The 25,025-nt window shown below is 44.2% G+C and overlaps 1 protein-coding gene across 9 annotated transcripts in view; it reads right to left on the bottom strand.

Moving 5' to 3' along the window:
- Nucleotides 1-1,422: 1,422 nt before the first annotated feature.
- Nucleotides 1,423-25,025, bottom strand: part of cspg5a (chondroitin sulfate proteoglycan 5a) — a 38,235-nt gene continuing 14,632 nt past the window's right edge. Inside the window, exons 3-7 of one of the 9 annotated variants that reach the window (XM_084027544.1) lie at nt 16,252-16,440; nt 10,936-11,014; nt 7,764-7,820; nt 3,742-3,843; nt 2,304-2,438 (exon numbers count right to left, since the gene is read on the bottom strand). In XM_084027544.1, the coding sequence (XP_083883670.1) occupies nt 3,757-3,843; nt 7,764-7,820; nt 10,936-11,014; nt 16,252-16,440 (412 nt within the window). In that variant the 3' untranslated portion in view covers nt 2,304-2,438; nt 3,742-3,756. Of the gene's footprint in view, nt 2,439-3,741; nt 3,844-7,763; nt 7,821-10,857; nt 11,015-16,251; nt 16,441-25,025 lie in introns of all 9 variants that reach the window. The other 8 variants (XM_084027541.1, XM_084027540.1, XM_084027543.1 and 5 more) reach the window with 8 other exon arrangements.

Genomic DNA, 25,025 nt, shown 5'->3' with positions numbered 1-25,025 from the left:
CTTTATGTGCGTCTGTAAATGGTATTTATTCATCATAAGCGTGAGTTTCGTGTTGCCGTGGAAACGGCTGCAGCGTCTCTGGAGGAAGGAGACATGCAGAAGCAGCAGACTGATACCTGGTGTTTCCTGTCAGGGTTTTTATGTTGCTGTGAAGACAGTTTTCTGTCAGAAGAGCAGCTGGCGTTTTAACCAGAGAAGCATTTTTCTTTTTAGAGTTGCTGATCGATTCATCTGTCTGTCTGTGTATCTGTCTGTCTGCCTGTCTGTCTGTGTATCTGTCTGCCTGTCTGTCTGTGTATCTGGTTGCTTTACAGCAAACATCCATGTTGTACTGAATGTGACCTCCTGGATATGTAACTTCCTGAGGTAATAAACCAAATTTAATCCCAAAGTATTTTTGTATCTTGATTTGCAAAATATGAGACATAATTTCAGCAAGAAAACTGAAATAGTGAAGATCTCAATAATATACTTTTAACACAGGGATCCGTTGTTTTCACATCAGCTGATATGATGCGTTAGTGACATTATGTTCCCAATAACATATTATTATTATATTGAATTATTCGAAGATGCAACCGTTTGCTCAGTTGGTCATCTCTTGAAGGGACAGTACGTAGCAGTTAGTGGAATACCCTCTTGACTCACTTCGACTAGAGGCAGGGGGTTTGGTTTGTCCACTCTGGGTTACCGTAGCAACACGGTGGACTCTGTACACCGAAAACACAAAGTGGACAAAAAGATTGTTACGAATATTATATTCCATAAAATGGAAATGAATCAGCACCGGCCCTTTAAGAGCATTCTGTTACGTTGAATTCAATTAAGAGACTAAAATTATTAGTCACAGTTATGAGATTTCATCTACAGGAATTATTTTCCTCGAGACGTAGAGGATCAGCTGAATCTGTTTGCACCCAAGGTCAATCCATATCGATCTTTGAGCTTTCATCCACATCTCCTGGTCTTCATCTGCAGATCGGATCGGCTCTGTGTCGTGACAGAGATTATTTTAGTTGTCATCAATACGTTCGACACGGCGGTCATGTGATAACGGCTAAACACCTCCGTGACGACTGAGCCCCACTCCATCCGCCGATGAAGACCATGAGATGTGGCTGAAAGCTCCAGAAAAGCTGAATGTGTTGAGAATGAACCTTCAAAAAACGTGTGTGAAGTTGGAAAATGTGAGAATCTTTTCTGTAAATGTTGACTTCAAAATGTCAAATTAAATCAACTTTAATCCGTGCGTGTGTGTGTGTGTGTGTGTGTGTGTGTAAGCAGGGATGCACATTTATGAGAAGGATCCAGAAAAGCTGCGTTCAAAGCCATGCAGAGAGCGTTGGAATTCAGGGATGTAGAAAAGGGGGGAGGGAGGGGGAGGAGGAGGCGACGCCGAGGAAAACACAGGATCCACAGCCGTCATGTTAAAAAGGTTTATTTCAACAACTGTCTGAATCTCGTTTTTTTTATTTTTATTCTCTGTTCAAAATCCCAAAAAAGTACAAAAAAAAACCAAGTACATCAAAGGATTAGAAATCACATCAATGAAAACCAAGACACATTGTGTTGCTTCTTTTTAAATCAATCCAAGCATATTTTTTTTTATCTCCAATATTTTATACATACTCACTGGATTAGTCAGACGAACATCAAAACCTCTCAGTAGCTTTAATCTTATTTCTTCTTCTTCTTTTTTTTTTTTACAATGACGTTTTACGTACATTTTTAAACTTCTGTATGATTTCTTTGTTTTTTACAAAATACACCAATGCAGGCAGGGGGAAGTGTGTGTGTGTGTGTGTGTGTACATAGAAGTGTGTTTTCATCTTTTCATTGTATGTGTGTGTGCGCAGGTAAGAGAGATAAGGGAGAGTAGAGTGACAGCAACAAGGGGGCGGGGCTGCGAAACAGGGGTGTGATTGGATGTACGTGGGTGGGGGGGTGGTTGCTAGGCGTCGTCAGGGTGAGGTTGGTGGGAGGCGGGGTTTACTTTCAGCGAGGACAGTGGCGGTGGCGGTGGTGGTGTACGTTTTTTTGCAGCGACCGAGCCGCTTGGTGGCAGTGTTGCCGTAGTTGCAGACGGTTGCAGACCGGTTGGTTGGCTGGTAACGTTGGCAGGCTGGTTGGTTGGTTGGTTGGTTGGTCGACCGGTTAGGCGGCGGTTGGCGAGCGAGAGGGGGGAGGGGTCGGGGGAAACTCCCGTTCGCCGGCGCACCTCGTCATTGTCGGTGTCGTGTTGTCGGGTTGCTGCGTTTTTTGTTTTGTTTTCACATCATGTTGTTCTGCAGTGAGTTTACCTCCGAGGAGTTCTCCTCGCCCAGGACCTTGTGGTTCTCGTGTTTGGGGGTCAGAGAGTTGTGGATGTTGAGGGAGTCGTCCTCCTTGGGCGGGGCCTTCACCAGGTCCTCCAGCTTGTTCTGGGAATTGGGATCATCCTGCCGAGGGAGGGGTGGAGGTGGAGGTGGAGGGGCGGGGGGGCAGAAAGTACAGTTAAAACCACAACAACACTTTCAGGTTTCAGGTGCAACTTTGACCTTTTTCTTTGGTTATTTTAAAAGTAGAGACTACGGTCGGCCATGAAAACCAGAGGAATTAACTTATGTCCGATGCTAACGTTCAGCGTCAAATCAGGAAGTAGTTCGTCGTTTAAGAAGAGAGGGAGACGGTAAACTTCTTGTGACTTTTCTTTTAAATTGGCAAACATCATATGAGTAATTAACGGCAGAATTAAACGGAATATCATAATAAACGTACATATTTTTTGTCCGAAATAAGGTAGGACACAGGAATGGGTGGGACTTAGCCTCTCCAAACCGTAACCACTGTTTAATCATCATAGACCTTTCCTTAACCTTAAACCGGTAGATGCAGAAAGCAAAACTTTAAAAAACACGTTAGCATTGGACATAAAAATAGTTTCCACTGAAAGAAATTCAGTGATTTGCATTTTTTGCAGTAATTTGCAGTGATTTTGGTTGAAGAAAATTAAAATCAAGCTCAAGATGCTTTTTGACGATGCAAAGTTGACTTGATTTGGCTAAAACACTGAAAAAAACTAAAAAAACTGCTGATAACAAAATCAAATTGCAGCTTGTTAATTCAAGCAAAAGTCAGTTTCAGTCGAAGCCATTTTTCAGTTTGTTTGGAGGCTCATCGTTGACGATCATCGCGTTTAGTTGAGGAGACGGTGACGTTAGCTGCATGAGCGACCACTTCCTCCCCCCTCCCCTCACCCACACCTTCAGGCAGGCCAGGAAGCACATGCACATCCACATGCAAGAAGCTAACAACATAAAAAATAATGGTCGCTCAAGCAGAACGCCCCCGTCTCGTCTCGTCCCCCCAAAAAAACCCAAACAAAAGAGACAAATAAAGCTGTCCACCTGGCCGGTTATCTGTGGGTACCACCGTCATACACACCCAAGCAGTCGCTGGGCGGGGGGGATGGGGTGGGAGGGAGGGGGTCCAATTCATCAGAATTTAATTAAGGTCAGGGAGGGAACAAATTGATTGGGGAGTCCATTTTGGCTGTTTTTCCAGCCTCTTATCCCCATTAATGTTGCACGGCGTCATCATCGACACGGCTGCACCGAGGCATCATGGGACGCCACTGTCTCATCACACACACACACACACACACACACAGCCTGAGGCCGGTGCCATTAACAAACACTAATTGAACGTCTGCGTTGGAACTGAATGGCACTTTGAGGAAGGAAGAGCAGTGAGAGCATTTACCCGCCGGCTGCTGGCCTAGATAGTAACTTCAGGCAGGACGTGTGGATACGTCACTTCCATGGTTACGGGATACGGGCCCTCCTTCCTCCCGTCGGCGTGAAACTGGAAAATGTTTTTGTTTGTTTGTTGGATTTCATTGTTGTGTATGGGTGGAGGTTGGGTGGGTGGGTGGGGGGGATGGGAGGCACAGAGTAACCAGGACTTTAGCGGGTGTCATTTTTTCGGCGGGGAAGTAGGAACAGAGATAAACAGGATTCTGATGATGATGATGAAGATGATGATGGAGGCACATGGACAAAATCCTGGTGTCCTTTTTGTCTTTTGGTCGCTAAGAGTGGATTGTATGTTTCCTTTGATATACCATAATAATATAATATATACATGTCACATAGTGTAAATATGCTGCTTTCTTAAAGTGACAGCTCATCATTTAAATGATTAATTATTGTGAATGACACGAGGCATACGTTCATAGTTAATCAACATCAAAAGAAATTGATTCATTCTCCCACGTTCTTAAATTTAACACAAGAAATCTGGCGTTTAAAAGACTGTTCGTGGAGTCTGGTGCAGAGAATGACGTCATCATGATGCGTGACCTCCTTCAGCATCAGCAAATAATTATAAGAGTAATTAAAACATGTGTAGGGTTATCATCCCGAGGTGATGTTCTGGTCTGTTCAAACAACAACACGCTGCTGGAATCAACACCAGATGTTAAATACCTTTACAGTATGTGAACCCACTTAAAGGCCCTATATGCGGCTTTCCTGTTTGTCATTATCAAACATCCGTGAGGGAATAAAGTGTTTGTTGTTCCTGGTTGGATTCAAAGTGCAGACAGGTGTTCTGGTGAGACGACGGCCCTCAAGGCTTCGGAGTCATTTTGTGTCACATTTCAGTTGTTTTGCCCTTTTTGTTGTCCTTTTGTGTCTCTTTGAGGTGGTTTTGCCCCGTCTTTCATAGTCGTTGTGAGTCTCTGTGCCTCTTTGTGGTTATTTTGTGTCGCTTTTCAGTTGTTTTGCTCTTTAGGTATGTTTTTGCTAGGGCTGTCAAAAGATTGATTTTTTTAATCGCGATTAATCGCATTTTGTCCATAGTTAACTCGCGATTAATCGCAAATTAATCGCATTTTTTTTAGCACATTTTTTTTTCTTCTAAATGTACTTTTTTTCATATTCTTAATACTTTTAACAACATAAGGGCAAATATACTTGATTTATGAAAATGTTTATTTAACACTTCAAATATCCCCTTACCAAAACATGGGATCAAAACAGGGTTATAAGAATATATCACAAACAATTAAAGTGAACATGTCACAGGAGATAGTGTAACAGGACATAAGTACAGTTAGGATATAAGTGCATTGGCTTGCAAGTGATATCTCAGACTGGACGTGCTTCTATGGTAGCTCATTTCATACCCACAGTACGCGCAGATGACTTTGGTCTTATCAACTGAACCATCCGGCAGTCTTTTGAAGGTGAATTTGCCGTTCACAAATCGATTTTAAACGCGTGTGGACGCGCCGCTTCCCAGTATTGCACGCTTGGTGGGCTGCCACTAGAGGATGATTGACAGGCGCTCTCCTTCAAACAACATATTTTTGCGAGCGTTCGCGAGCGTTCCGGAGGCGGCGAGTCGAGCCCGGCGCCTCTGATTAGCATAAAGTAGATTCGACTTATACTTGAGGAGCGGCCAACTCGCGCGCCGTCTCTCGACATTCGCCGCAACGCTACCAGAATACAATGAATGGGACGCGGGGAAACACCGCTGCCTGTGGACGCGCACCTTCCCTCTGGATCAAGACTACAGGTGCCACCGACGGCCATAAATCATACAATGCGCGTTTTTTTTTTTTTTTAATACCGAGCGTTAATCGCGCGTTAAAAAAATTAACGCCGTTAAGAGGATGTTGCGTTAACGCGTTATTAACGCGTTAACTTTGACAGCCCTAGTTTTTGCATGTAGTTGTTTTGCCCCTTTCTGTCGTCTTTTTGTGTCTCTTTGACTCAACGTGAGTCTCTTTGCAGCCGTTGTTGTTTTTGCCTCTTTGTGATGCGTTTTATGATTCTTTGTTGTCTCTTCTCCGGTTGGTTCGTGTCTCCTTGGGTGATATTTCGATCGTTCAGTAATCCACCGATGTTTGTCTGACAGTCTGTGTTTGTGTCTGGATCAATATTTCTCTTCGGCTGATTTGATATGTTTGGATCAACATCGATGAGCCTCAATTCACCTGTGTTTGTTAGCTTTAGTCCCTTTTTTCATGCTTGGGCGCATAAACCTCAGATTAAAATATTTGTATTGGTGTGTGTGTGTGTTTACATTCGTGTTTGTGTTTAACTTTCTGGCTCTTTTCTGCGAGTAAACACCGGCGAGCGTCATCATTTGTGTTTGCATTCAAAGGCGTGAGGCCGATGCTCGCCTCGGTGTTTGTTTTGGCACGGGGGGGAATACGGAGACGAGGAGGACGGGAATGGACTTGTGGTTGTGTGGACCGAAATTAAAATCCACGAATAACAGCTGGACACGACGTGTGCTTCCAGATAATAACTGAGTTGAAATATGCAAATTTGTTCCTCTGGAAAGTCTCACAAAAAAAGTGATGTCCTTTAACTTTCCTAACTCATGCTTAATGTCTGCAGAGGAAACCTACAGGAAAAGTAAAGTTTCAAAGTCCAAAGAGAGAGAGAGAGAGAGAGAGAGAGAGAGAGAGAGAGAGAGAGAGAGAAAATATATAAAAAAAAGTAATTTTAGTCATATTATCGCCCACACTGTGATCTCTGGTCAGAGCTGTGTCTGAAAAAGTACAGCAATAAAAGAGAAAAAAATCTTCTTCAGATCTTCTGAATGTTTAAAACTTTCTGACTTCAGGGTCAATTCAGTTCCGATCGGTCGGCCTGGGGGCAGATTTAGTCGATGGAAATGAAATAGTCTCTGAAATTACAGCCGTCAATTTGTTTTCTGTGTCGAATTTATTTTGTATTGACGGGGGGAAAAAATGAAATGGTGCCGGCCGGATTCATGTGGAGGGAAGATTGAGGCTTCAATCTACCAAACACAAAGCATCCCATTACTGCAGCCAAACAGGCGCTTTCTGTGTTATTGTTCAGAAATGACGGTGGTGTGTGTGTGTGTGTGTGTGTGTGTGTGTGTGTGTGTGATGTAAGTTTTTGTTATGTGTGTCTGTGATTGGGTTTGGACTCCTTTAATCTTCATCTTTAAAGTGTTTTTCTGTGGTTTTATCTGGATTTAGATTTAACTCTGGACCCTTTGAGTGACAGTTGACAAGTTATATTGCAAACAAATTGCGTCAAGTCCAAGCTCCATTTTACACAGTTATTTAAACATTAACACACACACAAAATATTTAAGCCATAGTGGTGTTTTTTTTTTGTTGCATTTCCTAAAGAACAATAAAATAACTTTTTGTCCTATATGTGCTCAAACTGTCACTACACCCCAACAATAGTAGCTGAGGCAGATAAACTGTGAAAAAAATCCTTTATTAGAGTATCAACTCAAATTGATTCCACCACGTACATAAAAATCTCGTAAAACAATCAGAGCCGACGAGTCTTTCACTCGACTGTGAACCGGCCGCTATGTTGAAAACAAAAACAAAAAAACATTTTAATTTCACAGCAGATCCCAGAATACTCGTCTCAAGTACGACTGTTGGGATATAATGAAAGTATTAAAGTTGGCGTTTTCTTCTCTGTTTTATAGATTTACTAAATGTCTGCCAGAACAACACCAAAGTCATGTGATGAGTCACGTTATAAGTTAAACGGTGACGTCATCTGTGTGGATCCGTCTCGCATGTTGTGATATATTCTGTTGTTATTTATGGGTTGTTTTTTTGGGGAGTTGGGGGGGAGGGGGTAAAGACTCAGATGGGTCCACTGAGAGCTGAGAGACGGTGATTGACAGGGCCACAGTAACAATGAGAGAGCTGTTTGGGGAGGTGGGAGAAAAGGGGGAGGGGGGCTATCTGACATTTTGGGATTTGGTCTTACCTCGCAGTCGGACTCCTCTTTGGTCTTACACTCCCAGGTGTATCTGCTCATGGTTTTCTGAGGGGGGAGGGGGATGGGGCAAAGGGTTATACTCCTCAAAACCAAACAAAGGCATCCTCAGAGAGAGAGAGATAGAGAGAGAGATTGATCCAAGTGGATGGAAGAGAGAAGACGACAGAGAGATCGAGTAGCGAGAGAGAGAGGGGAGGCAGACAGGAAGAGATAGAAGCAGACAGATAAAACAGACAGAGAGACAGATCGAGTGTCCGAGTCAGCTGATATTCCCAGCAGGCGATGCAAGATTCTCCGTAGCGACAGTAAACGCCGGTTCAGAGATTTCTGCTCCTCAGACACCGAGTCGTTAGTTTGGAAGGTAGTCGAGGTTATTTGATTTATTAGTTGGGTGTATTTTTGTGGAGGGGGGAAATCAGTGAGTTGGTATGGTTTTTACGGTTTGGGGGAGCGTATATACGAAGAAGTACGTTTTTGGAACGTGTTAGAAATCTATCAATCTGGGCTGAATAGTATCTGTAATCTGGATCGAGGGTGGACGGCACAGGTTACGCCAAGAAAAGGTCGCAGAGGTCGAGCCGAGCCGACTGATCCGATCACTCGTTGGGGTTCAATACCATTTTTTGAAAATTAATCCAGTATCCGATCTATTTCATTTTAGGTTACAATACTTGTGAGATCTGTTGGTTTAGACACTAACTTTTACACACATTATTTTGTCATGGAGGCTCCAGATGCTGGAGGTTTCAGATTCGGCTGCAGAAATGAGTCCTTAATGCCATAAATGAGCAATTGTCCCTTCCAGTTCACTCGTCTCAAAGTCAATGTGTTTTTGTTGAGATGCCTGAAATAAGGTGCGTTTAACACAAACTTAATAGGTTTTTTATGTTTTGTGCCTTTACACCAGTGTGTTGTAGTTCCTTAATAGCCGAGTGTAAAAAAACAAAACATAAAAGTGTTTGTTTGTGAAGATTATGTTGCTGAACAAAAGGTGTCGGTGTCATAACAGGGATTATTTTCATCCAAAATCCAATTGAAGAATCCAATTGGCTGTTGTGTGAGGCCAACTTCCTGGTTAGTTTGTCAGCACTACAGACACCGGCTTCCATAGAGCAAATAAAATACTCAAACGCTAATTTCATATTGATAATATAGAAGTTTTACTAATGGAAATAACGTTTGGAAGCGACACACTTATTCGGAATTCGGCGACGTATGCGAATCCCGTTGGTTACTGAAAGGTATCCGGAGCTTAAACACCCTTTTGCATTTCCTTCCTCATGAAACATTTTCAAACCTGACTTACATTCATATTTTTTTAAACTTTTGCTACATTTCTTGGAACTTTACTGCCACCATCTGTCAATCAGTGGAATTGCAGTAGAAGTGCGTGCGTCCCCTCCTAGTGAGCTATTAACGAACCATCGAGTATTTCCAGATACTATTCAGTCCAGTGGATGATTGGGGGATTCGTGGGTCTGTGATGTGGAGGTGGCGTTGAGGTAGGAAGTTGACATTTTAGAGATTTTGTTAGGAGATGATGATGGATGATGTTTTTTTTATCACTCTTTTGTGATTTCTTGTCTGTTAGGGTGATGAAATGGTATTTGGTTGTGGTTACAATGAGCGGGTGAGACCTCTAAAGAAATGAGATATTACTGTTGAGCTAGCATGAAATCGCTGCCGTAGCTTGACAAGGTAACAGAACTACTGATGGAGCTGTTAGAGGGTGGTACCACATCTTAAAAAGACTTGAAAAAAACAATAAAAAGCAAACTCTACCTCAGTTGTAGCACTAAAACTACCCATGCTACTACAACGTTATAGCATAGCCGCTACTTGCTACCCATGCTTCAGTTAGTGAGGCTCTCTGCTGCCACCTGCAGGCAGCCGGGGGGCGTTGCATCTCAGATGTTTATCCTGATAACCATTTTTCACAAATGTCCCAAACCTTTAAGCTTACCTGTTTGTGACATCGATCCTCGCCCACCCCCCCTCCCCCCACAAAACAGAACAAACCCCGCCCATTCTCAGGATAAACAAGTAAAGCAGACATTTTGTTATAGATTCGTAAACAGATAGCGAAGCAGTGACTGACATGGCCACCAGGTGGCGCATGTTAGCGGCAGAGCAGCAATGCCATGACACACCGATGCAAGAGGTGATCAGAGAAAAGCAGCAGGTTAGAAAGAGACGGGGTGGGGAGGGGTCGCAGCAAAGGATCGTGGGAGTTTTCTCTTAAAGGGGGGGGGGGGGGGCGGTCAAGTTGAAGCCATGGCAGACAGTCGGCTGCACTGTTGTGAGAATAAATACTCAGTCTGGATGGTTTCAGGGGGAATTTAACCTCTAACCTCGGCCGCGTTAGCGCCCTGATTCATCCGCTGGTCTGATTGATGCCGCATCTTCTTTTTGCCAGGAAGCAATTAAGCGTTTCTTGGACACCGTTCAGTCAAAATAAATTACTGGGGTGTTATGTAATGTCTAAAAATAATGAAGACTAATTAAGACTTTATAATGTTGAATACTTTTTTTTTCTACATGTCGTGTGTGTGTGTGCTGTCGTCACGTTCAAAGTAGGATCAATAAACAATAAACCAGGGGAGCTGAATCGTTAAGATGTTGAAACTATACGAGACTCATTTGCTATCGTGTTTCCATGGTAACAAGGGTTCAGTCATGCTGTGTCCCACATAAACATGCGGTAATTGGTGCGATCCTGGAAATACATGAGACACTACGGATTGAAAAACTTCTATGAGTTCTCCAGAAGGTTCATGTCTAAAACAATATTCTTCTATTTGCATTGGACATTTTTCTTTTTTCTCATCCCCCTCGGATTCTTATTTCGCCGCTTGAGAAAACTCCCGCCATCCCTCCTTCACGCCTCGACCCCGCCCACCCCTCCTCCCCCTCCTCCTCGGCTTTGCACACCTCGGAGTATCCGAGAATACTCATGCCCATGCATTAGGAGGGGGAGTCAGGGAGGGGGGAGGGGGGGCACCGGGCAGGGGGTTTTGCAGGGGAGGGGGGAGGAGGGGGAGATGCAGAAAAAAGGGTGAGAGAGAGGCGAGAACCACGTTACCTGACAGATAATGTTATCATAGTAAGCCAATGCACGGGCATGAGGGACGTTAGGAGGGGTGTCGCACAGTTTCCTTACATTTGGGTGGGAGCCCTCAGCGATGGTGGACAGCGAGAAATTATCATTGTGCTGCTCCGATGAAGGCCGGTACTTACTGCTGGATGTCGGGAGGATGGAGGGGGGGTGACAGTGGGGGGAAATGGGTGAATAGGTGAAGGGAAATTTATATGCAGGGAAGAAATAAAGGGGTTGTAAAGAGGTGAAGAAGGAGGATGAAGGTAAGAAGAGGTGAAGGGAAAAGAAAGGAAGAAGAAGAAGATATAAAGTAAGAGAAAAACGACATGAGGAAGATGGAAAACAAGCCGAGAGAAAAAAGAGGAGGGTAAAGAGAGTCCAGACAATAACAAGGAGTTTTGTAAAGATAGTAAGAGAACGTAAAAGAAGGTTTGAGGAGGATTGACATTAACAGGAAGTGGGCCACGAGTTGAGGCGAAGGATAAAAACGACAGTCGAGTGAATCCGAAAGGAAGAAGATGAAAACAGATGAAGGAACGGTGAAACAAAATGGAACAAAAGGAGAAAAAGCGAGAACAAACGAGGCAAGAAAAAGGACAAATTTAGGAAAGATATTACATCGTTGAAGAAAAGACAAACACAAGGATAGAAAAGGGGGGAGGGGGGGAAAAAGCAAGAAAGCAGCATTAGTTTGACAGAAAGTTTGTGAAATAGCAAACAGAAGAATAAAAACAAAGGCATCAACATTTATTGTCTGTGATGCAACAAACTGAGAATAAAAGGTTTCATGATTGACTACCAGATTTTAGTTCCCTGTTTGCACTCATAACAAGTGACTCACTATCGTCTCACTCTTTCTACTTGAAACAAAACACATGATGAAAATAATATTTTAGATCGTTGCAAAATGAGTAACGTCACACTGTTGAGAAATAACATTATAATCTAATCCAGCAGACTCAAGGCTGTCAGGTTTGCTGGTTTGCAGGTAGACTACGGGATATAATCGCTATTATATAACATCTGTCCAGATGCAGAAAATGCCTTTTGATGAACAACACATGAATATAGTTATGGAAATAAACTGTCACACCGCATGAAGCTGCAGAAAGATTTCAACACTAATGAAGCCAAATCGCCTCATTTTCAAAGAGTTTGGTCACAACTAAAATACATCATAGTGTACATTTTGACACTAACGGCGGCCTCTGGGGTTAAAGTCCTTACAAATAAAAACAATAAAATAAAAGCATAGAAATCACATCCTAGTGGATGTGATTTCTATGCTTTTATTTTGGTTTATTGATGTTCCTTTTAGACAGACGCAGATAAACACAGACTTTCCTTTTCACTGTGTTTTTGAATTTCTTTCTTTTTTCTTCGTCTCCGACTTTGTCTCAGAGACAAAACGAAACAATGTCATTGTTCCTTCTCGTCTGAAACGCTGCTGTTTGTCTTGAATGCACACAAACCTTTATATTACTCAAATGTCTTGCTGTGTTCTTCCTTCTCCTCTCTTCACTCCCGTCACAGCGTTAAAAAAGCACCCTATCTCTCTCTTTAAATTTCAAGAACATTGTGACAGGACAATCAAAGACGATGTTATGATGAGAAAGAGACGTATGTTCTCATAAGGGAGGTGGACGTTTCAAACAAACACAGGACTTTAACCCAGGGGACCCGGGGAGCAAAAGGAAATTAAGGAAACTCGACTGCGGCAGAGCAACTGTGATAACCGACTGCAGGTGGGGGAGTTTCATGAATTCACACACACACACACACACACACATACACACACGCACGTATTCCTGACCCTAAAATGTAATGATTTACATTATTGTCCCCATAAGGTCTCTAAGAGAAGCGAGTCCCCACATCGTGACAGTGTATGATCAGGTGTATGTCCCCACATGGCAGGAAAAACGAACCACATCTTAGAATGTGTCGTGCAGAGCTTTCTTTCCTCAACCTCTTATTTCTCTTCCTCTCTTCCTCTCTCTCTCCTCTCCTGCAACAGTTCCTCCCTCACACCCCTCCCCCTTTCATGCTGCCCTCCTTTTTACTCCTCTTCTCCATCACCCTCCTCCTCCTCCTCCTCGCTCCTCTTCGATTTCTTTTAGCCGACCACTTGATGAGGCTCTGTTGTCTCTTTCATGCTGCACACACACACACACACACACACACCCCTCAGGTCGCACAGCTGTATGTAGGTCAACCCCACCTCCCCCCATGTTCCTCCCTCCCTCCCCCCTCCTGTTCAGACTGCCCTACTTTCAGCTGGATCCAGAGTACCAATGACATCACCCTTTTCTCCCCTTTTTTATATCTGCTAGCTAGTGTTAAGGCTGCTACTGACTGCACCACTTTTCCTCTTCCTCTTCCTCTTCCTCCTCCTCCTTCTCCTCCGCTACGACTAGCATGATAACACAGAAAATAGTCCCTGTGGCGTAGGGATCTGGTGTGGAGAACAGCGCTCGATCGCCGGGCTGCAGTTTATCCAGGACGGCTCTGTTGCTAGGGAGATCAACGCTAAAACACCGGCAATGCCAACCCCCCCTCCCACACACACACACACACACACACACACACATACACACACACACACACACACACACACACACACACACCCCACACTCCTTTATATATTGAAGCCAGTCCTTCAATCTGTCTGTTGCTTTCATTTTCTCTCCTTCAGTTCATATTCAGTCCATCTTCCTCAGTTTTTTTTCTCTGCATATATATTTCACAATAAAAGCAGTGGTTGTCATTCAAAGGTTATTTAATCAATGTTCATAAGAAGCACTGACTCTAAAAATATTTGACACAATTACAATATCTAATCTCATACAGCACCGTTAATTAATAGTTTGCAACCTGATTTTGCGGATCATCAAGCAAGATCATCATGGAATGAATATTTCATTAAAAGCCAGACGAAATGTATTCGACTGCGAATAATTTGCGTTTGATGCTCTGACTCAAAGCCAATCGGCGGTGAAATCCTCCTCCTGTCGTCACTGAATCAGAAATGGAGACTTAACATGTCGTACCGGTCTGTGGTCCCCCAGAGGTCTAGATAGTAACTCACATCAGTCCAGAGACCAGACCAGACTATGTGGAACCAGAGACTGCCTGTGGTCCAAACAACAACATCGCTATTTATGTCTAGATGACCTTATTTGGAGTGTTGATGGAGCAGCTACAATGTTAGCATAGCCTAGCACCCATCAACCAGACTCCATTCAGAAAACAAGCATTTTAAACGTAGCTAGCTTGTGGTCTAGCAGACAGACCTAACAAAGCATCGTTTTTACATTATGACATTATATCGTTACTTCGGCATCCTTTTTATCTGTTTACCACTATTAAATCACAACAAAATAGTTTTTTAAAGCTGCCCGACACCGGATAAGCGGTAGACGATGAGCTGAAGCGCTGTAGTAAACCAGCCAATGTGTATCTTTCTAGATCCTCATCTCTTCCAACACTCATGCTAGTCTCGCCATGTAGAAAATTCACAAATTCACATTTGTTGTGAACACACCTTTACAATAAACGCCCTTCATGCATCAACAACAAACTCTACAGAAGCATTTCAGCTTTTCCCTGACAGCGAACACTCTTTCGTTTCAGCGAACGTTTCTTCCTCCCTCCTCTGTTCTGTCATCTGGTTTTCAGCCGGCTGTTCGCCATCAGCTCTCCATGCCGCCCCTCCCACCCCCCTTCCCTCCTTCCCTCCCTCCCTCCCTCCCTCCTGCATTCCTTCACTGTCTTCCTCACTTGCTTGCTTCCTATTTTAGAAAAATGTATCCCATCTCCTCTTCCTCCATGAGATCGTCTATATATTTTTTATTTGTTGCCGTCATCCTCTTCACTGTCACTGATTCAAATGGCCTTTTTTTTAACACTTTAGATTACTTGCACAGTAAGATTATGCACCTTTTCAACAATATAAGCAAAGAAAAAATTCTTCCCATCTTTTCTTCCTGTAAAACAAAATATTGCATGTGCTTACATAAGCAAACCCCAAATCATAATATATTTAGAAAGGATTAATTCAGTTGATCCTTTTCTCACAGATCACATTTTTTTCTTGGTTAATACATGATAATGTTCTCCTCTTCAGCATTGCTAATGTTTCCTTCGGGCCTCTACTTTGAAATTCTAAACTTTTGAGAGAAATGCAAATGTTCGGTGAGTCAGATCTGCATCACCGGAGAAGATGCACAACAAGAGTCTGGCAGCGATCTGCAGCCTTTTCTACTTTCCAAAGAAAGAGAAGGAGAAGACGAGGCGGAGGAAGAGGAAGAGGAGGAAGACATGTTGGCCCAAGAGAAGTCAAGATGAGTTCATAACAAATCATAAACATTGACTTGTTTTGGAGCCAGCGACTTTAAGAGACAGAAGAATCGGCTGCTTCTGTTCTGTTCAGCAGCACAAACAACAACACGACACAGTGTGACACTGTTACCATAGTAACCCAAATACAAGAAGGTACTGTGAATCTTCATCCCCACAACGTATCAGCACACGCCTATAGCTCGTTCTACATTATTTTATATTAAAAAAAATGTCTTTATGCAAATTGCTTAAATATAAAAAAACCTACTTGGCAATAAACTGGATTCTGATCGTACGTCACCTTTCTCAGGTTTTTAATTTAACGACTTGTGTTTATTTATGCTTCTTAACTTCAGGACTGTAAAACTCTCGGAGACATTATTTCCAGCCAGCAGATTTTCCTCCTTCATCTTTACCATTGAGGGAGTAATGTACCGCGGCCGAGACTGGGGGCTGCTGGGTAACGGATGATAAATCTGCTGCCCCAGAAGGCCCTTGAGCAAGGCACTCAACACTTTACTTTATTTTTTTATTCTCGCTTTGTTTGATTGATCTTTTTGAACAGACAAATGAATCCTACGAGCCCGACAGACATCATGCTTCCAACAAACAAACCCCCCAATAAAAAATTAAAGATTACTTATTTTCAAAATCATATCAAATCATTGAGCTCAAACTCTTGAAATCTGCAGGAGAGTGGGATGGTTCTCGGGTATAATTATTGATAATTTAAATGTAATTAATGAAATATGTCATTAATAAAAGTCATACATTTGAATCTATTTTTCTACAGTTGGGTGTCTCCTTATTTAAATTCACATCCTTAGGAATAGAACACATACAGCAAAATCTCACAGCTGTTTGTGAAATAGTCACAAAATATTGATTTGTGTGTGTGGACGTGAATTTAGCATTTTATTTGTGTCGCTCAGCACAACTTTAAAAAGTCGGAAGTATAGTTTGTTCCTTTATGGCGTCGTTTGCCGACGACAACCCGGAAACGGAGCCCCTCGACCGACAAACAGGGCGGAGCCTCACCTGCGCTTACGCAGCTTCTTGTTCTCCGTCTTGAGCACGTGGAGCTTCTTGGCGAAGCAGACGACGATCATGAAGAGCAGCAGCAGCACCAGAGCCGAGGCGCCCACGGCCAGACACATCACCTGGAACTCCGTCACCACCGCCTCGCAGCGGGCGCCCTTGTGCCAGATGTAGTCCTGGACGTTGCATCTGAAAAAAAAGGGAAGAGAGATGGAGGGGAGGAAAACAGGTGGTGAGAAATAACAGAGAAGTCCACTGTAAATCCACTGGATTCACTTATTGTCAGTTTCGACGTTCATTTCGAACATATTTGGCATTTAGGTATGATTATGTCGCTCCTGATTGTATATCTGACGGAGCTCTGAAAACTTGTGTGTTTCCCGACATGTGACGATGAGTGTCGAGTGTGATTGCCGAGTAGATCGACTGCAGGTGTGGAGCCGGATGGAAGAGACACCGGCGGGTTTTTTTTTATGTTGCTTTGTTCAAAAGGCATCATTTCACTTTGTGCTTCAGAAAATATGAAGTGAAAATGAAAATGAAAAAGAGCCCGGGGGGGTGTACACAAACACACACACACACACACATAAACACACACACACACACTCTGTCAAACATAATCATAATAGACATTTGCACCCATAAGATCTTATACATTGCATATGGCCCTGTGGACCTAAATTATGTAAATTAACAGATGCGGATGCACAAACACACACACACACACACACACACACACACACACACACACACACACACACACACACACACACACAGCCGCCATCTGAGCCCCAGACTCCCCGCATGCCGTTCGGGAGGGACGGTGGCCGCCCGGGGACAGAAAAGGCAGATGGCTTCGTCTGACGGTTTGGAGTGCAAACGACCAAATCTATTTCACCGCTTAACGAGCCTTCAGAGCTGCCGAGCGACGGCGTTCCCCGACAGGAAGGACGCGTGGCGGCGCATCGTTCGCCACCTGTTTCCTTTAAAAACACCAGATTTATGTATTTAAGTTGAATAACTGAACGCCACGGGACACCTCGTCTCAGCTGGGCTTCAACTCTTCACCTCGCTGCAGTGACAGGCTGTGACATCACTGGGGGGCGTGGTCACAGCGCAACACAGCGTTGCCAGATGTACGATAATTATCGCATTTGTACGATAATTATTGCATTTGCACGACTAGGCACATTAATCTAAAATTACACATTTACCCATTATTATTCGTGTACAATAACTTCCTAAAAATACAATTGTTATTATTATGTTTATTTTTTGGACTGAATGAGCTTCCAAAACTTTATTGGATTGAAATAAAAAACCTACTAGGATGGAATTCAATTTTATGATTTTTTTTACTTTTTTCAAACATGCTAACATTTACTTTTTATTGTAGCCTCAAATCCTAATGTTTGCACATTAACCTGCATCTTTTATTTCCTTCACTAAGCACCGATTGTAACGTGAGCGGAATCATTAAATGTCTACAATTTCTCCTGATTCAGCATTTTTTAACATTATTCTCCCGTATTTAAACATACTAGTTGTGAGTCAGCATATAATATCTACCACAGGTTTAATATTCCCGTCATGCCAGCAGTCAATTTGCCCCAAAAAAGTGTGAGTTTTCCATTTTATGAGGGCGTCGTCCGGCGAGGAACACAAACACAACGCTGCCAGGAGCTTTTCAAGCGTGAAGGAAACAATGCTTTTCTCGAATATATCAGAGCAGCCTGTGGTCTTGAAACTAAAGTGACCACAGAAGCTGTTTGGAGAGCAGCTTTAATTAACGAATGACAAAGCAATTAACCATCAGACCACCTCACACCGATGATAAAGTGAATGTTGGCTCCTTTCACCGACCCACTTTCCCCTTTCCTCCCCGAATCCTTGACGCTTTTATTTCGCCACTCATACGCTGGCAAGCATCCAGGAGACATTTTGAGTGAGAGAGAGAGTAAGAGAGAGAGAGAGAGAGAGAGAGAGGGATGAAGCCCGATGTCACATTTTCGAGGAGCCTTCAATGCACTCGACCTCCGAGTGATTCTGCGCTCGCACAAAGACGAGGTTTATGTAAGTCAGAGTTAGATGGAAGAGAGAGAGAGAGAGAGAGAGAGAGAGAGAGAGAGAGAGAGAGAGAGAGAGAGAGAGAGAGAGAGAGAGAGAGATGGATGCTCGAAGAAAGGAGGCGAGCGAGCAAGCGAGGATGTGCTGGTCGTCATGGCAACCCCCGCCGGCTGAGAAACGGAGCAGATGCGGCGCCGACGTGTCATTCCATCACAACGCACACAGCCGCGCTCAGCCGGCAAGGACACAGTCGTGTTTAACGGCTACTTCTTCTTCCTCTCTACTTCCCTCCCCCTCCTCCTCTTCCTTTCTACTTCCCTCCCCCCTCCTCCTCTTCCTCTCTACTTCCCTCCCCCGTCCTCTCCTTTCTACTTCCCTCCCCCCTCATCCTCTTCCTCTCTACTTCCCTCCCTCCCTCCCTCCCTCCCTCCTCCTCTTCCTCTCTACTTCCCTCCCCCCTCCTCTTCTTCCTCTCTACTTCCCTCCCCCTCCTCCTCTTCCTCTCTACTTCCCTCCCCTCCTCCTCTTCCTCTCTACTTCCCTCCCTCCCTCCTCCTCTTCCTCTCTTCTTCCCTCCCGCATCCTCCTCCTCCCCTCTCTCTTCTCACCCTCCGCTCATCTTCTTGAGAATCTCTCTTCTTGTTCTCTGGCTCTTTACCTCCCCATCCTTCCCCTTCCTCCCTCCCTCCCTCCTCCTCTTCCTCTCTACTTCCCTCCCCCCTCCTCCTCTTCCTCTCTACTTCCCTCCCTCCTCCTCTTCCTCTCTACTTCCATCCCCCCTCCTCTTCCTCTCTACTTCCCTCCCCCCTCCTCTTCCTCTCTACTTCCCTCCCTCCCTCCCTCCTCCTCTTCCTCTCTACTTCCCTCCCTCCCTCCCCCCTCCTCTTCCTCTCTACTTCCCTCCCTCCTCCTCTTCCTCTCTTCTTCCCTCCCCCCCTCCTCCTCCCCTCTCTCTTCTCACCCTCCGCTCATCTTCTTGAGAATCTCTCTTCTTCTTCTCTGGCTCTTTACCTCCCTCCTGCACTTTGCCGAGCGCCTCCAGCTGAATCACGTCTTTTCTTTCAGTTCGTGCAACTGACTTTTTATTTTTTAATCTCTTTCTTTGACATTAGCAGGAAACCAGAGGTCCGATGTGAAGGAAAAAGCGTTTGACAATCTTAAGACTTGGATTTCCTTCTCAGGAAAGGTCTCCCGTCCAGAGCAGCTGAATGGAGCACAAATCAAACTGGAAATGGCTACTCATCAGGGAAATCATAATTTATCCTGTCAAACCTCTTCTTTTAAAGTTAAAAGCACCTCTTGGTCTCAAGCTGAGACGAGTCGAGGAGCCTCCCTCCTCCCCCTCACTATAAAACCTCCCACAGCAGAGGGGCTTGATTCCCTCCTCCGCCCGTCATCATCTCCATCGCGGCGGCTCACCGCGGATTCATTTAAAGCATTGTCGCTGCCCAGCAGGACTACAGCGGGATTAGCATCCAGACCACATGACAAAGAGCTAACAGACCCTCTGGATATTTACCTGATGAGGATGAAGAGAGACAAAGAGAGAGAGAGAGAGCCTTCATTTGACTTACAGTGGGTGATAATGGTGCAGGTGGGGTTGTGGGCCCTCTAATAAGACCCCCTGCTGGTTTTGATAAGGAGTAATGGAGGGTGAGGGATAAGGGGGGGCTGGGACGAGGGGCCAAGGCCAAAACAGGAGAGTGTCAGTGGTTTTAGGGCTGAAGGCCACCAGAGAACAATATATTGATATCAGTCGTCAATACTGCTGCTTTAATTCATTTGTTGTTGGTTGAAAAGATCAGTAAAGTTGCGGATTGATCAGGCAACAACTCCAGTTCTGAAAAGTGAAGCCAACGCTGAAGTGCCTTATGGTCTCAATCTCTAGTTTCAAGTCTTCTTCAATCCAGCATGATGTTCATTTAGTACATTCTGGTCCATTTAGAGTCCACCAGACCAGAAAGCAGGGGATGCTTTAGGGGGCGGGGCTACTTTGTGATTGACAGGTGGCTACCACGGCGTCGCTCCTCCGCGGTTTTAGAGCTTTGTCTTTGAATAACAAATAGACAAAAGCAAAATGTTTTTTGCCGTCTGGATGGAGAACAAGCTGAGGAAGGGAAATGTAGTCCAACAAGGTCTTTGGAAGGTCAAGCTAACAGACGGACGGACCTCAGAGATCTGGATCTGGACTGACAGGAGAGGGCACGGCAGCATGTTCACTGAATATTTTAGCATAAATCCTCTATTTGCATTAAAACAATACTATTTTTAAACATTTGTGGAAGCAGTGCATGTTTTTTTATATGCTATAACTGCAGAAAGGAAGGAAAGGAAGTAGTAACCTGCAGTCGGGGGAAGGAGATTAAAACGACAGCAGAGGACGGGAGCAGCTCGGATCCAGATTTCTATCACATCGTTTTGGACGATAAAACATCTGCTGCTCCGAAAACAAAAACCTCATCGAGCTTCTCTGATGAATAAAAGCAAACGTTCTCATTAAGCTGAAGGCTTTGGGACGGGGACGGACAAAACCGCTGGTCAGGCGGATTAAAAACACACCATCAGATGACTTTATATGACATTCAATGACGGGGGATAAAAGTTTATAGTCGTTCATTTAAAAAGAGGAAGATGCCTGACGAGACACATCACTGGATGATTTCACCTGTGACATCATCAGTTAGTACGAACCCTAAAGTTAATAGAAATGTGATGAGATGATTAATACGTTAGGAATGAGGATGAAACACGGACTTTTATTGTGAAAATACCAGATTGTTTAAGCTCATTGTGACGGTTTTGGTTAAACTGCTCGCCGTGCTTTACTTTAAGCCAATAAAGTTGGGAACCATTAAGTTCAATTAGTTTCAGATTAAATAAGTATTTAATGGTAATCTGTTTGTCTGAAGTCAGTTTCCCGTTTGTTTCATGTGTAATTTCTTATGTTGTTTTGTTTCAAACCTGCTTTGTGAAAGTTTCTATGCTGTTTGGTCAGGATTTTTAATCTCAATGGGAATATCCTGTCAAAATAAAAGTTTTTTTGGCCTATTTGCCTTTATTGAGACAGCATGACAGTGAAAGGGGGGAGAGAGAGGGGGACGACACACAGAAAGGGCCGCCAGTCAGATTCAAACCGCTGACGCTGCAGTGAGGACTTAGCCTCGGTACGTGGGTCGATTTAGCAACCCGGCACCCCGCCAAAATAAAAGTCACGTCAAATGAAGTGAAATGAAAATATGAATCCACCTTCACAGGAGGTTAAGTTTTAACAGAACCACATCCGAGAGCGTGTTTGAGGTTAACTTCTCCGAGTAACGACTCACATGAACGACGATCATCATCCAAAGCGATTATTTTCACATCTCTTCATATCTTTTCCGTCAGAGTGCTAAGCGCTAACCTCTGTGCTCACATATGTAAACAGAAGCTTGTTAACGCTGCAAATGACTCAATCAGCCTGGATCTCTGGGTACGACTGTGACCAACGGACTATTAAAATACAGCCCGCGTCCCCGGAGACCACTTACATCACCATAAACGGCCAAGTCTAATTACTGGAACGCAGATGTGGCCCCTTCCTCACCGCATCCGTCAGCCAGGGAGGCCGACACACCGAGCCGTCTTAGCCGAGTTATGAAAAATGATGTGGACATCGAAAACAGAATCTCATATTAGTCCAGAGACCAGACCAGACTATGTGGAGAAACCAGAGACTGTCTGTGGTCCAAACAACAAGGTCTCTGCTGTGTTTATGTTCAGATGACCTTATTTGGAGTGTTGATGGAGCAGCCACAATGTTAGCGTAGCCTAGCACCCATCAACCAGACTCCATTCAGAAAACAAGCGTTTTAAAAGTAGTTAGCTTGTTGTTTTGCAGACAGACCTAACAAAGTGATCTAATAAAGTCTATTTTTTGTTTGGTTTTTATTGTACTGTTGTCGGTTTAAGCTCAACACCAGGACTCCAACACGTCCTCGTGCATATCGATAAAAAGACGATTTCCTCTCTGCAGCTCTTTCATAATAAGAGCATGAATCATTTAGAGGAATTTGAGGCTGACAAAGAGAGAAAGAGTGAGACGGAGAGAGTTGATAGTCTGAGCTGGTTCAATAAAGCCTGTTAGCTCCGCCCACATAAAGATCTTTGTTTACGTGTGTGTGTGTGTGTGTGTGTGTGTAAATATATGTGTGTGAATGAAGTGAACCCTACAGTAAGATGACTGCTGGCAAAAATTTGTGCATGTGTGTGTCAACAATAGAATACGTCAGGTTGGACTACCTTTGGCAAAAACAAGCTGTGTGTGTGTGTGTGTGTGTGTGTGTGTGTGTGTGTGTGTGTGTGTGTGCGTGTGTGCGTGTGTGTGGTTTGTCCCCAACCTCTCTGTGATCATAAATTTCCTTTGTGTTTGACTTCTGGTGTGATTTCACGACCCCTCGCTCTTTGACTTGGAAGTGATCCCTAATATACCCATAATCCTGTGAGTACGTGAGCATGTGCATCCATGTGTGTGTCTGTGTGTGTGTGTGTGTGTGTGTGTGTGTGTGTGTGTGCGTGTGCGTGTGTGTGTGTGTGTGTGTGTGTGCGTGTGCGTGTGCGTGTGTGTGTGTGTGTGTGTGTGCCTGTGTGTGTCTTTCCATGATGTGATCATGAAATCTAAAATGGATACAAACTGCTGTTGGTGCTCAAAGCTTCTCTTAATTACATCAAGCTGCAGGACAAAACAAAGCACACACACTCACTCACACACACACACACACACATAAATTCGACCTGGCTCTCTCCAGCCGTTTCCATGCTGGCAAGCGTTAGAAGGTTCTGACTCACTCTCTCACTCTTTTCTCTGTTTTATTTTCTGTTGATCGCTTCTCGTTCTTTTTCTCTCCGTCACTCCCTTTTTCTTTATTCCCCTCGCTTGTTTTTTTCCCCTCCTCAACGTCTTATTATTTTCTTTCTGCCACAAACTTCCCCTCCCCTCCCCTTATGTTCTCTCATCTGTTTTTGCCAATTTGATCATCAGCCCCGTGGTGATTTCACAACGTTAACGCTGTCAGATCTCGTCAGTCAGAGGGCCGGTTAGATAGAGATCACGTCGCCGACCGACTGAACCTGAGAGTTAAATTCACAAAATGAACAATGTCTTTTTGTCTCTGTCTCTTCCATCAGACCCTCACTTCGATCAGACCCTGGCCACTCGAACAGACCCTCGCTTCAATCGGGCCCTTGCTTTGATCGGACGGACCTTTGCTTCCATCGGGCCATCGCATCGGTCAGACCCTCGCCTACATTGGGCACTCGCTTTGATCGAACAGACCCTCTCTTCGATTGGACCCTGGACCTTCGCTGCGATCAGACCCTTGCTTCGATCGGACCCTGGCCCCTCGCTTCGATTAGACCCTTGCTTCGATCGGACCTTGGCCCCTCGCTGTGATTGGACCCTCGCTTTGATCAGACCCTTGCTTCGATCGGACCTTGGCCCCTCGCTGTGATTGGACCCTCGCTTTGATCAGACCCTTGCTTCGATCGGACCTTGGCCCCTCGCTGTGATTGGACCCTCGCTTTGATCGGACCCACGCTTCGATCAGACGCTTGCTTCGTTCTGGCCCTGGCCCCTCACTTCGTTCGGACCCTGGCCTCTCGCTTCGTTGGGACCCTTGCTTCGATTGGACCCTGGCCGCTTGCTTCGATCAGACCCCTGCTTCGATCTGGCCCTGGCCCCTCGCTTCGATTGGACGCTGGCCCCTCGCTTCGATTGGACCCTGGCCCCCTTCATTGTTTGTTAACAGTAAAATAACAATGAACTAAAATGAAATGAACTGTGATTTTATCGTTTCCTGATGATGGTTGTGATGAAGTGTTACGTAGACGTTGGCTGAGGTTAAACAGACTCTGTCAGTGTTACATTCACCGTGAAGTTTTCCCTAAAACGTGTCGAGGACGGTTATCAGTCACACGGAGCTCCCCGGCTCCTGCAGCTCCAACATATTTCTGCCCGGAGGAAAAAGAGATATGAGAGGCTGGTCTCAGGTCAGTAAACAGCACTTCAAAAGGGTCATGTGTTTTAACTGCGGAGGGCTGAAGGTCCCAACGTTCATCCGGCTGTAATTGAATTGGCCTGATGTATGAAGCTGCTCCAGTTCAGGTGCACACACACACACACACACACACACACACACACACACACACACACACACACACACACACACACACACACACACACACACACACACGTCACATGTTTAATCGGACACAAACTCAGGGGAACATATTGGTGCTGATCTGCGCTCCGTTGACCCACATTGCTCTTTCCTCCCAGCACTCAACAGTCCCTCTTATTTTGTATCAAGTGTTCTGAAATGTTCTGTTAAAATATGCAAATGAGGCATTATCTTAGTAACTATGTGCTAATTTGAATACATATCCAGGAAAATAAATTGCATGGAACAAAGTAAATTGTTTTAATTTTATTGACATATTAGAGTCAATTATTTTTACTGGGAGTTTTGGAAATCTTTTGGATATTTTTAGTATTAAATTGTTTAGACAATGAAAAGACAAGATTATAATCTGTAAATTACTAATTAAATTAAGTGTTTTCCTCATGGAATTTTGTTACTCGCTCCATTAAAGCAAGTAGAAACGCTTCTGTTTATGTGCCATTATCTTATTTATGCGAATTAAACGTCTCTAAATGATCTGTTGATATTAAA

This window comes from Eutrigla gurnardus (assembly GCF_963514095.1).
Source record: "Eutrigla gurnardus genome assembly, chromosome: 14".
NCBI lineage: Eukaryota > Metazoa > Chordata > Actinopteri > Perciformes > Triglidae > Eutrigla > Eutrigla gurnardus.
The sequence above is the reverse complement of the archived record's forward strand: the minus strand, read 5'-3'. Positions and strand labels throughout refer to the sequence as shown.